The 14,769-nt window shown below is 37.7% G+C and overlaps 1 protein-coding gene and 1 pseudogene across 1 annotated transcript; one reads left to right on the top strand and one right to left on the bottom strand.

Annotated features, from left to right (window-relative positions):
* Positions 1-1,047: 1,047 nt before the first annotated feature.
* LOC128356208 (C3a anaphylatoxin chemotactic receptor-like) lies at positions 1,048-2,732 on the bottom strand (annotated as a pseudogene).
* Positions 2,733-3,268: 536 nt separating this feature from the next.
* Positions 3,269-14,289, top strand: LOC128358405 (E3 ubiquitin-protein ligase AMFR-like). The gene is made up of 14 exons (XM_053318666.1): positions 3,269-3,412; positions 3,928-4,234; positions 4,327-4,419; positions 4,556-4,720; positions 7,905-8,057; positions 8,709-8,749; positions 9,390-9,522; positions 9,640-9,773; positions 9,901-10,011; positions 10,395-10,591; positions 10,689-10,792; positions 11,308-11,442; positions 11,769-11,962; positions 12,186-14,289. The coding sequence occupies exons 2-14, from the start codon at positions 3,980-3,982 to the stop codon at positions 12,334-12,336; spliced, it is 1,866 nt and encodes a 621-aa protein (XP_053174641.1). The 5' UTR covers positions 3,269-3,412; positions 3,928-3,979; the 3' UTR covers positions 12,337-14,289.
* The last annotated feature ends 480 nt before the right edge of the window (positions 14,290-14,769 follow it).

The raw sequence follows: 14,769 nt of genomic DNA, 5'->3' as shown, positions 1-14,769 counted from the left end.
TTAAATAAACTGAAATGGGACTTCCCATCAACATTCTTATCATAAAGGTACTTCAAAGTCAAAATGGCTGAAATTGTGAACATTAAATGTGATTTTACTATATTCACAGAGGGTCAAAGACCTATTATGAAAAGAGGCACTTTTAGGAACCTGGAAGAACATAATAATAACCCTAACCCTTTGTTCCAGTAGATACTGTGCCTGAATCTTTTTGGGGTGAATGCTATTTAACGGTTTACAAGTTTTGTGAAGGCAGACACAGAAAGACAAGAAATAATAAATCACATAAATCACAACATGTTACACAATACCAAGTTTTAATCAACGCTGATAAAATAACATAGGGCCACAACAAATAACTATTTCCATTATTGATTTATCTGTCATGTCTTTTTTGATAAATCATTTGGTCTAAAAAGGTCACCAAACAGTGAAAAACATCTGTCCTAATTCATCAGTGTATCAAGTATTGCATTCACATTGCTTTTTTTTGTCAGCCCGACAATTAACAATGGATAAATAGTCCATTTAAAATAATGTTGACAATTAAAAGCAACAAATTGTCACATGTGAGATGCTGTAACCATCAAATGTTTGGCACTTTTGCTTGAAAAATGACATATACAATAAACTGATTATCGAAAGTGTTAAAAGATTCATTTTCCTTAGATTGACTGGTTGATCTAATTGTTACAGGTCTATACCATCTACAACACACAATACTGAAGCAAAACATTTTAAACTTCTCAATATTTTAAACTACAACAATAGCTTACTATCAACATAACAATACCATAATGATCATACATTTACTTGCTTTGACATCCAAGGTAAAATGAAACAGGGGTGGGAAGGAACGGTGTGAATGATATGAATTGTAACACATAACCAAATCTCTGTTGTCACCACTATTTTATAAGTTTTTGTAAGTATTTCACTGAGGTAAAGCTGAGGGAGAATAAACAAGATTTATTTGTCTCCCTGTTCCTTTTGTTTACTTTATTTACATTTTCACCTCAGTATTGTTTCAATATTTCACTTTTCTTTTCACAAAGACATCAGCTCTACCTGTGTATTTGCTGCCCTCTGGCCAATCTGATGTTGTATTACCAGCTCCCTCAGTTTGTTAGTCTGAATGGCCATTTCCTGTAACAGTTTGACCAGGCTGGATTCCTCGAGACTCCCTCGTAAATTCCTTGCAAAGAATACGTATAACACAGGATTCACCGAACTGCTAATGAAAACAAGAGCACCGGCACTATAGACAATACTCTTCTGCACACACTTATGTTCTGTGCCTGTCACTAAGATGCAAACCAGATCAGCAATATTGATAATATGGTAAGGCAACCAGCACAGAGCAAAGGCTATCACTACAGCGTGGACAAGAACCATAGATTTCTGTTTGGATTTGAAAACCATTTTTCTGAGCTGCACAGCTACTAGACAGTAACATATACTAAGAATGATAAAAGGGACAACAAAGCCTCCCAGTGTCTCCAGGCATAAGAGGATGATCGCTTGGGTCGCAGAGCTATATTCCCTGTAAAAGCAGTGATCAGCTCCATCAGTTTCATCCAAAGGCTGGATCAGTAATGAAGAGCCATAAAAACACAGGACAATGGTTCATAAAGCTTGTGATATTCCCACACATCATCAAAAATGTGTGACAAATGACTAGATAATGCTCCACACTCATAAGGATGATGAAGAAGATGCTGCTGAACCTGCACACAATGACAATGTACACTAAGACCTTGCAGAATATCTCTCCAAGTACACTAGAGAGTAGATCCACAGGGGAAAGGTGATGAGGACCAGCAGATCTGCAGCTGCCAAGTGCAGAATGAGCACCACAGTGTCTCAGGATAGTCCAGATCACCAGCAGGTTCCCAGGAGCCCCAATCTGGAAGGATAGGCCCAGGATGACACAAGTGGTTACATGACCCAGTGTTTGGGGGTGCTATGGAGTCCCCTGGCCACACTCACGCCCACCAGTTAATGTCACCAGTTATGACATTTCAATTAATTTCTGATGAATTAGCTAAATTTGGTGAGTTTTGGAGTTTGTCAGTACTACTTGGGAAAACGCATTAGGGGGCGCTGAGCTGTCGTGGCAAACTTTGGGGCAAATGTGGTATCAAATGAAAGTAGACTACTCATTAGTTGGAACGTACGTGCCCAGTTTCATGACTCTGAACATCGTAAAGTCCTCAAAACATTGTCGGAAAAATGAAAATTGGTAAATGCCATTCAAGTCCCCTTATCACACCCACGTTCAATCACGTTAAATTATACAGGGTGTCCACAAAGTCTCTACAATTTCATAAATTCAAAAGCAATTGATGAGATATGTTAATCAGATTTTTTCTATAGCTATATCAGTGGTTATCAAAGTTTTTAATTTGTGTATCGTGCATCGAACAAAGATACATCAAAGACCTGATCACTGATGCCATTGCCACCATTGATGAGGCTATGCTGAGGTGTATTAAATGATTACATTTCCACAGATTTTTCTATTAATTTGCTTTTGTAATAAATGTGTTCAATTGTAAAAAGACTTTATGGACGCTCTGTATAATTTTCACCGGATGTGACGTGTGCGAAATTTCATGAGTTTTCAGGTATGTTCAGGGCAGGCCTCCAAAAAAGCAATTAATTACGGAGAAGAACGTAAAAATGATAATCTGGGCAATAACAATAGGGCCTCGAGCTGGAAAAAGGGTCATTGAGGATATTTATTCCAGGACTACTGTACTACAGTAACCTACATTCTTGTTTTTGAGTCTCTATAAATAAATTCAGCAGCACGAAAAAGCTGACCAGCAGTGGAAGAGATCAGGTCACAGCTGGGTCCTTTACTTAACTAAAGCAACAAGTGCTGTATAACATAATATTCATATTCCTCTAAACTAGCGACTCAGTTACTTGAGTCAGCGTATCTATGTATACAAGTAGCATATATATACGTGTAAGTGCATGTAATTCAGTTCAGTCGGTTACTGGAAGAATCATGCATGTATGAACAAGTAGAGAGGCAGTCTGATGCAGGTCAGATTCATGCTCTTGTGATTAAAAACACTGAAAAGGTCACCCACGTAGTTTCCATAAAGCTTTAATTGACGTTACATATTCAGGAAAAAAACATGTATTTTAGATAATGTATTGTTCGTTGTCTGTGCAGAAATATATGAAAGGATATTTTTCATCACTATGACTTTAAAGTTGTAACGATGACGTTGTTACAGTGCGCAACAGAGGAAGCCTCCCCCAGTCTGCTGCCTCCTCGGTGAAATAAACAAGACGATGTTGTCAATTACGATGTTCGCCATGCAGCAACATTAAAAGTACACCACTGTATACAACAGGGGACGCTGGATATTGAGTATAACCGATATTTTGAGAAGCAGTAAGTGACGGTTTAATACGCGGTTGGTGTCTACTGGTGGCTAGCTACGTAGCTAATATGAGCTAACCTGAAAGCTAGCTCAGTGTTACGAAACGTAAGCCAGGTAAATGGCTAATGTTAGGGGCGTGAGCTTTCATTTAGCGTTAGCTGAACTAGCCAGTTTGGTCTGTGGCCTACAGTTTTTTACCTTATATGTGTATTGTAATCATTAGATTGAGCTAAATAGTATAATGCGTGAGTAATTTGCATCTTCACCAACTGTATTGAGCTAGTTAAGTTAGCCTCGCTAGGAAGCTGAGAATAGACAGCTAACATCCTGGAAACTACAAAAAAACTCTTGAAATTTCTCGAAGTCGTGTCCCAGCTGGCTAACTTATTTCCGAATCATCCCGATGTCACATAACACTTGGTTATTAACCCAAGTAAACAACCTCTATAATCAACGCAGTGTTTATGTTTATGCTGAGGTTAGTAAAGTTTGCACAATATTAGCTAACAAACTTCTGCCCTAACAGGTTTGTTAAGTTGTTGGATCGGGACTAACACCGTTTTCACAAGCTAAGAGTGATGCCTCTGCTGTTTCTGGAGAGGTTTCCCTGGCCCAGCCTGCAGACGTACACAGCACTGAGTGTGGCTTTGCTTGCTGGCAGCATCTTCAGCGCCTACACTACTGTGACTGATCCTGGATTTGGGGCCCTGGAAACTGATGATACACCAGCCCCCTCTGAAGTGGACCTTGAACATCTAAACAATGATATTAGTAACACAGAATTGGCAACCACTGTTTTGTGGTACTTGGTCACTGACAGTCTTTTTGTATGGGTGAGTGTCTTTCAGTATAGGACTTTGCATTTCTTGATATGATGTTGATGTTGTCATTACCAAAAAATGTATTATCTTTTGTGTCTCTCTAGGTGTTAGTCAACACCTTCTGCTGCTCGTTGATGCTGATCGCTAAAATGATTCAGTATGTGGTGTTTGGTCCACTTAGAGTCAGTGAGAAGCAGGTGAGACCTGAACATGAATGCTTCCACTTTTTATTCACATTTTAGCCTTCCAAAAAAAAGGCCCAAATTATTATTATAATTGGGAGCCCACCCAACATTGTCTTCATCTCGTTTTCTTTGTTTTTTCTCCCCTCAGCACCTGAAAGATAAGTTTTGGAACTTCATATTCTACAAATTTATTTTCATATTTGGCGTACTGAACGTGCAGACAGTGGAGGAGGTGGTCATGTGGTGTTTGTGGTTCTCTGCCCTGGTCTTTCTTCACCTCATGGTGCAGCTCTGCAAGGACAGATTTGAATATGTAAGTATTATAAACTACACCAACTTTTTTTGCTCTTTTGAACTTTTCTTCTTGTATCCAAAAGCAGGATTTTTGTTTAGGATGACCTTGCATGGTAATCTAGGGCTGGACAATAAACCAAATGTACTAAATTAGCAGCATTATGAATCTGCTTTTATTGGCTTATTATATTGGACTAGAGACCAACCAACTGGCTTACAATACAAAACAAATGTCTAGAATCTTTCATGTGTTGTATAAAAATTAATCAATTTGAATATATCTGAAATATATGTGCCACTGCAGCAATTAATTGATTTGTTGCCAACCAATAAATTAATCATTATTTCGCCATTTTGATAAGTGAATCATCTGTTTTTATATATAGAACAAAAAATACATTTTCTGATTACAGCTTCCTATTTTTTTCTAGTTTCTTTAGTCCTTTGTGACATTAAACTGAATGTCTTTTGGTTATGGACATATCAAGACATTTGAGGATGTGATCTTGGGCTTCAGAAAATAACGATTGATATTTTTCATAACTTTTAGACCATAATAAGCAATCAGACAGTTATTCGATTAATCTAGGAAACAACAGAATCGATAATGACGTTGTTAGTTGCAGCCTTAAACACATAATATTGCTGGATGGGTCACTTAATGTAAAGATGATTTAGAGTTTGGTCATTTTAAGCAACAGACCATGAGATTCTTTTAGAAGCTTGTCCTCCATGAAAGGAACACTGTTGTCATAGGTATCATTTGTTTTTTTGTTGTAGAGCCTCCAACAAGGTCTTTTAGCTCGTAGTTGTTACAGTAGGCTACACAATACTTCAGTAATGTCAGTTCCAAACAGCATACCGAAGTGAATACCACATTACCATTCTTAAGTTCATCCAAGTAGGAGATGTAATGAAATTTGAGTAACACTTGAGGACGCTGGAAATTACCAGTATGTCACTGAGCAAGTAAAGGGATCATCACAATAAAACACAAATAACTCTAGGGCTTATTGGGAAAATGTAACATTTACACCAAATGTTATTATTGCTATAATGCTTATATTTATTTGTTATGAGTCACTGTAGAGTTTAATGGATAATCTAAACAACTTTGTATGAAAGCTGTTCATTTTTAGGCTATATAGGAAACAAGATAGGACTAGGTCTTCATTCTTGGTGGCTGTCTTGTTTTTTTCATAAGGACTGAGAGTAAATGTAAGGTAGAAAAAAGTCTGGCATTTAATGACACCTGATGAATGCACCTTCATATTTTATAAAGGGGTGTTTTTAAAGGTGTGGTGAATGTCCCCAAAAGTCTGGGAGTGACTGTGCTCTTTTAAGCTCTGGATCTATTAATAGTACCTAGTGGCATGTTGGGCCACTGATACAGTTTCAGGCGCTATATTGACACGTCCCTGTATCAGATTGTGTTTTTGCATGTTGGAGAGAATAAAATATCATAATTTGTCACCTCCTTGCAAGCAATGACATTTATAATGGACACTAAGTTGTTATGGTGATGTAATGCCTGACTGTATTAATGTAGCAGAAGGTTATTTCTGTGTGCTCTACTGTAAAATATGTACCATTTAGCATGTGAATATGAACGTCTTGTGCTATACATGGCTCTATATTCGTTTGTATAACTGTCTGTTTGACTTCGTATCTGTCTCTCAGCTTTGACTACAGATGTGCATGTGTGTATTTCTTTGTTCTTAGTTCTTTGTACGGTTAAGTCTGTTGGTTGTGTTAGCACAGCTGTCTTCCTTCATGTGTCCCTGTTTCTGTGGGTTCTAGCTTTGGGGTGAAGATCACACATCCAGATTAATTTGCTCAAGATGATAGGTTTAGCATGTTGTCAGTGTGCGGGGGGGAAACTTGTGGTATTTACGTTTCATGGTCTTCATTTTAGCTGTTTTAATGTTTGGAATAAGGTTCTAAGATGTATTCTATACAACAGACAGAGTTGATTATCAGTTAATAGACCAAAGCAGTGTTTTACCCATACATGGATTTAAAGGGCTTGTGTGTGAGGGGTTTATAGATTTAAACGAGTTGTGTAAAGTTTGATTCATGCTTGTTTTCCTCCCAGTTGCTACAGTAGAATTGTCCTTTGAGTATGATATTGAGTCCAATACTGAAACATTCTTATTTCAGCAGCCAATAGTGCTTGATTGCCTGTTTTGTGAGCAGATGTACAAATTAGATATATTATTACTATTGTTCTTCAGCCTTATTTGTTCAGGAAATCCCATCCCAAGGTCAAGATATCTTTTGCAAGCAAGATCTGATAACAGGTTACATATACACAGTAAGACGGTTCATTCACATCACAATCAAAAAACAATAATCATACACACTCACAGACGCACTACTACTTAAACAATCACAAACTTTCTTAAGATCAGCTTGTAAAACTTTAAAGTTCATCAGTGGAAGAAGTGTCTCTGACTTAAAGCTGTGTTGCAGTTCATGCTAGTAGTGAGGTGCATGTTATGTATTACTGTAAACCAGGCTTCTCTAGCTGAGTGGTAAAGAGCATCCAGATGTTTAAGGGTTGTTGGAGGAGCCTGAGTGTACACGATATCACCATAAACCAATGTATGCAGTATGGTAGATAATGTATAATGTGTTTTCTATCTTGAAAAAAGAAACAAGCTCTGCTCTCATACAAGAATCCAATTTGAATTTTTAGTTGAGTTCTATAGGACTATCTGCTGTCTAAGTATTAAGTAAGTCCTAAGTATTTATAGTGCTGTACTGTGTCAGTTAGTTTTCCATTTAGAGCATGGATAGGTGTGGGGACATTAGTGGTTTATGCTCTTGTAAAATGAACACATTTAGTGTTTTTTGTTTTTTTGAAACAGTATTCTCCCTTTTTAAAATGTATTTCTTTTTTATTTAGCTTTTGCTATTCAATTTTCTTAACATCTGCATCCAGATTTTGTCATCTTTTTGCCAGGTTTTTCACTATTATGAAAAATGTCATTCTCACTCACAGTGATGAGCATTATAGTGAAATACTCTAAATGATTTGCCTACAGAAGTCCACTTTAAGATCCCAAATAATCAACTTTATTTGTAGCCAGGGCCACATGAGCAACAGATCATGAACCAACATAAGCTATCCTAGAAGACAAAGAAAGAGACACTTTGAGTGTGGCACAATCCACTTCTAACTTACATTTTCTCTGTTACAGCTGTCATTCTCCCCCTCCACTCCCATGAACAGTCATGTGCGAGTGCTGTGTCTGCTGGTCTCCCTGCTGCTGGACTGCTGTGGCCTGGCTGTGGTTTGTGGTCTGCTGGGAGCTTCTCATGGCATGCACACTCTCTCCTTTATGGCAGCCGAGGTGAGATCCTGGAGCTACAATTGTATAGAAATGGAGGTTCGCTTTGTAGAAAAAAAAAGAAGCATTTTGACCACTGTGCACCACAGATGATTATGGTTTTGTGGTTTCAGTTTTTCTCATCACTTCTGGTTCTTACTGCATCCTGGTTCATATTCTTGATATATTATGTGCGCAGCATTATTACTTTTTTGGGTAACAACAAAGACTCAAGATGCACTGCATTCTCACACCATGCAGGGAATGCCAAGTCATGTTCAATGAAGTCCCTCCATTGCATGAAATAGTTTTCAGAGTGATTATATTTAGCTGTATCACTGCTGTCTTTGTGAAGGCTCACTTTGAGCGGTTGTACTTTTCCACCATGCACAACATCGCTTTTTTACAGCAGAAAATTAACCATTATAGCAAGAAAAAAGCAAAATAATAATAACGATGCTGCGTTTTTGGATGCAGACTGTCTTTTAAAGGGATATGCATATTTTAAAAGATTTACCACACGAACAATCATTTGAATAACAAAACAATTCTTTATAATTTCTCTCAGATATTAACTATTTAAGCCACAACTGTAATGTCATATTTTGCATTGGTTTATATGGAAATTAGACTGCAAGAACTATATCATGTTCATTTGTGTACTTCTGTCTTTAGTGTCTGCTGGTGACTGTACGCACAGGGCATGTCATTATGCGGTAAGTCCCTTTAAAGCCTCCTTAAGGCATGCATACACGTGCACACACCGCAGCAGCACAGATGACATCGTCTCTGCAGATTTAGAATCAGGGGCTAATGTTAGCAATGCCATTTGTTTTCCTCTAGTTTCATTAGCGTCAATGTGAAGGCCTGCTTTGTCCCACAGAGAGTGGTTAGGATTGTACAAACAGCAGAAACAGCTCTTATCAGCAGAGGCACTCATAGATAGAGTAATCTTAGTCTAATGTTTTAACTTTTTCAGGTGCAATCATGTTACTTTGTACATGGCAAAATATTTTTTGTGCTGACTAACTTGACTTTTTAAGTAAAAAATGTATATATTTTACATTGTTACCTCAGTTTATGTTTGGCTTGTGTAATTACACAGATACAGAGTTAAGCAGCAAAGGACTATTTCCACTACTCTTTCACATGTTAATCCAGATAGATTTAGTTCCATTTGTCAATGTTTTGCTATCTCTTTCTGCTGTTATTGTCCCATATATACTTTTAGCATTGTCTTCGTTTCATTTATTTATTTAGTTTTCCAATTCTCATTCAAAAAGAGGGCTACATCAGCCACCATGCTAAATCTAACCTGTATTTCATGGCCTTAAAGAACTGTGTTTCCGCCCTCAGGTACTCCATCCATCTGTGGGATCTGAACCACCCAGGGACATGGGAGAGTAAGGGAACCTATGTCTACTACACAGACTTCATCATGGAACTGGCTATGCTCTTTTTGGATCTCATGCACCATATCCACATGTTGGTAAGACACAGAGTGGACAGCTGTAGGCAGGCATGTGTTGTTATAAGAATGAAATCTTTTCCTGTTTCTTTTTCCTAAACTTCCACATTTTTCTGTCCATAATGTTTCTCTCACTAGCTTTTTGGTAATATCTGGTTGTCCATGGCAAGCTTGGTCATCTTCATGCAGTTGCGGTATCTCTTCCATGAGGTCCAACGCCGCGTCCGCAGACACAAGAACTACCTTCGTGTCATCAACAACATGGAGGCCAGGTAATTGCCGGTGTGGGGTTCTTTTGTTGTGTTGGGGTTCTTTTGTTGAAAGATCTGTTATTTCTGCTCGTTTCCATCCAATCTTTATGTGTTCACCATTGTATGTACTGTTAACTTTCTCATGCAGATTTGCTGTTGCTACTGCAGAGGAACTGGCAGCTAATGATGATGATTGTGCCATCTGTTGGGATACCATGTTGACAGCACGCAAACTTCCCTGCGGTCACCTCTTCCACAAGTAAAGAGTGGTTTTATTATTCAGCAAGAGTTGTTTCTATGCATAATTCAGTGTACACAGGGACAGATTTAGATGTGCCCTTGGCCTGTAACTTGTAGTCATCTGTACAGTCAAGTACAAGTTTATCTTTGCTTGCCAGAAACTAGATAGCTAAACATGCTGTGCTTGAATTCAGTATAACTTGTTTTGTTGTTGCCCAAAATCCTGCATTTTATTGTTTGAAATTCACAAGGCATTTACAGTATGAGTCTGAGCACAAGTTAAGCCAAAGCACAAATGATATAAATATTAATATATAATGATAACCATATATTATCATCAATATAATATAATTTGACATAACATTTGTAACTATTTATGTGTGTGTCATTGTGGATTTCCAGCTCTTGTTTGCGCTCCTGGCTAGAGCAGGACACCTCCTGTCCTACATGTCGTACATCCCTGAACATCAGTGGGGACAGCAACCAGACAAGAGGCCAGCAGCAGGGTGGGGGCTTGGAAGACAACATTGGTCCTGTAGGAGCTGCTGCTGATCCTAGACCACATATCAACCAACACAACCATTTCTTCCACTTTGATGGTTAGTCTATTGCAAATCCGAAGACAGTCTAAAGGAAGAGTTACTTTACACAGAGTCTGTTCTTGATTATGAATTAAATCAATGCATTTTTCAACAGGATCCCGTATTGCCAGCTGGCTGCCCAGCTTCTCAGTGGAAGTGATGCATACTACCAATATCTTAGGGATCGCTCAAGCCAACAACTCTCAGCTCATGGCCATGGTGAGTTTGTGTTTACAGCTGATGAAATTCTTGTTTGTTTTTCTGAGAGATGATGCAATGATTGCAATTTGACAACATAAATTGTTAGTTAGTTAATAGTTTTGTCTGGACTCTAGACATTGCTTGGAACTTAGTAGTAGTCAGTGTCAGTTCCCTCGAACCATAGTCTGTGTGTAACATGGTCCAAATGCTCTGAATTTCTTCATGTTGCTCACATGGTATTTGTATTCCTCATAAATGTCTGTTGACATAGTGATAACTCTTCATTTAACCAAGACATATAGCAGGAACTGGTTGTTACAGAAAATGGCATGTATATTTAAACAAAAAGCTTTGTACAAACAGTTTTGTATTCCTCATTTACTAATAGTATACATTTGAGACTTGCTTGTATTATAAAACTTCTTATGTGAACTTCTACTAATTATATTCTGCTCGTTTCCTTATCAAACGGTCTTTCTCTAAATCCTTTTCTTATTGCTCTCTTTGATTTTGACATACCTTCATGTCATCAGGCCCATCAGATCCAGGAGATGTTCCCACAGGTGCCCTCCTACCTGGTAATGCAGGACCTGCAGCTGACCCGCTCTGTGGAGGTCACCACTGACAACATCCTGGAGGGACGCATCCAGGTGCCTTTCCCTACACAGGTTTGTTAGATTGAGGGTTCATGTGTATATATTCTTTTCTTTTTTCAATTGGTGCCTGGGAAATGTCAGAATTTCTTTTTTTAGTAACACTCATAGGGAATAGTGTTATAATCAGTTTTTTCAAATATTGTAAATCACCACAAGCAAGAGAGTTCCTAAAACATACAGTCATAAATGTGCACCAAAAATATTAGGCTGATGGGTCCAGTAGTATATGAGCTCAGGACAGATACACACATACTACCAAAGACATGATCCCCTTGGGCTTAAGCTGGGCGGAGATAACAATCTGTCATTTTGATACTATGGTTGTGTTCCTTCTTCAGGCAATTGAGCGCTCCTCTTTACAGGGGGCTGCTGGACCAGAGGGAGAGCAGGCAGGGCCCAGTGGAGCAGCTGAGGAAAGCCTCGGTGAGCCAGACAACATGGAGGTCAGAGGTGGTCGTTTCTCTAAGTCGGCTGAGGAGAGGCAGAAGATGTTGAAGCAGAGGAAAGAGGAAATGCTCCAGCATGCACGCAGGTTGGTACAATGCCAGTTGAAGTTTTCTACCTTATAGATAAGGGTGCACTGATATGTTATATATTCAACAGGAGTTGTTTTTTGTCTTGCTTATATATATTTTTGTATTCTTGTTTGTGTTTTTTGTTAATTTCTGGGTGTGTGTTTTCCCAATATATTTCACTTTCTGTTTCTTTCTGCTATGATCACACCTTTTTAAATGTTTGTCATTGGTTATTTGTAGGAGATATCTAAACAAGAGTCCAGAGGATCAGGATGAGGATTTGCCTGGACTGGAGGAGGACATGGTCCTAGAATTAGACTCTACTGTGCTGAGACGTAGAACCATGGCAGCAGCTGCAGAGAGACGCTTGCAACAAGACCCTGCACCCTGATACACAGATTGGCAATAGCAAAAGAGTCTACCATGTCATCTTGCCAAGAGGCACGACAGAGCTTTTTAAATCTTCCCCCATTTGGTGTACAGTCAGTGGTCATCACCTATTCAAAACAATAATTAAAACACAAATCGCAAACATGGCATTTGGACTGTTTTGGGCTGCCTAAATAATAAGATGGAGCAATTGTGAACGTCCTCTGCATTACTGATTCCAGCCTGACTACCTGGAGCATTACATAAATCAATGAGTGCAAGTCAAGAAATGCAAGGTTGCAGTGCCCTCTATTTACGTGCCACACATTGCAACCACCAGCTTCAGTAGAGAGTAAGCAATGATAAGGACTGGCTGTCAAAAATGAGCATGCTTTGCATTCAGAAGATTCAAGTCTTTTATGAGAGGGGTTTAAAGTTTTCGCTGTTAGTAAAGTTATTTTGCGTCCTCATTTGTTTTTCCTTTTATGTGACTTTTTTTTTCCATTTGTTTTACTCGTGGGGGGAAGCTCTTTCTTGTGGATGGAGAAACTCATCTGATGTATTTGTGTGTTTATATTTTATGAGTTTCAACTGTGAATTAAGCGTAGGCAAAATGACAACACATTTTTACTTCTTACATTGGAGTAAGAGAACGTCACTTTAGTATTGTTTTCAGCCTTTCTGTCAAACATGAATGTTCGATCAAAATAATGCTGCAAACAAAGTGTTTTTGACCCATGTGGGTGCTGTATTTAGTGTGTAATATCACCCATGGCAAACAGTTTGCATTTTGTTATTTAACAAGGGGGGTGGGCATGTACATTTTTGTTCTCTAATAATGTTCCCTTGAGATGTGAGGGCAACAAAGGGGGAGGTATTATGTTCTGTTCAAGTACAATGGGTCTCATCCTCTCAGTCTTTTCTTAAATTACCCTCTGCTCATGAGCACTTCTTTCTGAATAAGAAACTATTGTTTTCTACTGGGAATACATTAGTATTGGAGTCCTAGGTCATCAGTTTCCAACATTTACAAATGTTTAGGGTTTATAGAAATAGTTACATTTGCGGCAGCTGGACTCACTGGACTGTCTTTGCCACTCATTGCAGTAGTAGTGATGAAACATCTGGCATGAGAAGCAAAACATTGTCAAGTATTAACATTGAATCCAGTTGCTTTTGACATAATACTTCTATATATTCTTTGAACTGGATGACTGAGAATCTTAATGGAGAAATTTTTAGGGTTTTTTTGTTTTATTTGTGCGGCCTTTGTCTGCTCACATTGAGGAGTTCTAATTGAAAAATCATACCAGCGAGGAACATAATCATTCTCAAAGATCTTATTTCAATAATGTACGGCAATGTGCAGCATTGACCCGGCCTATGAAGTTTTTTTTGGGGGTATTGTCAAATTTCACTGAATCTGTAGCTGGTTGCGACATATCAACGGACACAAAGATGGAGACTGTATTATAAGTATTTGATTTCTTGTGATTACAGTGCAAGGAGAGATGTGCATGAATCTAGCAAGTGCTTTTGTATCCTTTCACTTTATCCCAAAGAACAGCCCACAAACTTCCACACAAAGCTGAAGTGTTGTGATCTTTATTGTGTGTTACTTTAATGCTCAAACTCAGTTTGGGGGTGTTGTAAGAAGATACAATATAGGATTTAGATTTCAATTAGTCAAAATGTAAAAAGAGAAATCAGACAGTTTTCATTTTCAGTTTGACATTCAGTTATTTAACAACGTTTAAAATCCATGATATATTTTCATATTCATGGCTTATCTTTCATAACCATTATTTAATCAAAACTGAAAAAAACTTTTTGGACTGAGCTTTCCTGTATTTTTGTGCCTAAATCAAGAATGGTTCAGTTATGGATAATTTCTGTAAATCTAGTTTTTGTAAAATATGTTAATACAAAAGACTCACTCAATAAACAGAGCTTCTACAGCTTTTTAACAAAACACTGTCATGGACTCTTGCTTGTTCTGTTTGTTTTTGTGTAGATGAAAAACCCAGATACTGCTGTGCACCTGCAAATACCCTGCCTAAAATCAATAATGTTGGAGAACCCAGCCTAATATGTTGTGTAAATATTCAGTACTCTTGGCCTTTGAGTTTATTAGGCCAACACATGTATTTGTGCTGGACTAAGTTATAAAAGAATGAAATAATTGTTATATTTAGCGACTTGTAAAGTAAAATATACATTTCACAACTAGACACTCTATATATTGGGGAATGGATTTACGGTAAAAATATGTTTTACTAAAATAACAAAGCCATATATATATATATATATATATATATATATATATATATATATATATATATTTTCAATAAATGTAAATCTAGAGGCAGAGCCATTGACTGTATAAAAGAACTACAGAGCATAATATATATATATATATATATATATATATATATATATATATATATATATATAT

This window comes from Scomber japonicus, chromosome 1 (assembly GCF_027409825.1).
Source record: "Scomber japonicus isolate fScoJap1 chromosome 1, fScoJap1.pri, whole genome shotgun sequence".
Lineage (NCBI taxonomy): Eukaryota > Metazoa > Chordata > Actinopteri > Scombriformes > Scombridae > Scomber > Scomber japonicus.
This window is presented reverse-complemented; position numbering and strand designations above follow the sequence as displayed.

Bases quoted from the DNA above. Each gene is read 5' to 3' on its own strand.
- LOC128358405 (XM_053318666.1), top strand. From the start codon at position 3,980: ATGCCTCTGCTGTTTCTGGAGAGGTTTCCCTGGCCCAGCCTGCAGACG. The intron at 10,012-10,394 runs GTAAAGAGTGGT...GTGGATTTCCAG, and splicing joins TGCGGTCACCTCTTCCACAA to CTCTTGTTTGCGCTCCTGGC. The intron at 10,793-11,307 runs GTGAGTTTGTGT...TCATGTCATCAG, and splicing joins ACTCTCAGCTCATGGCCATG to GCCCATCAGATCCAGGAGAT.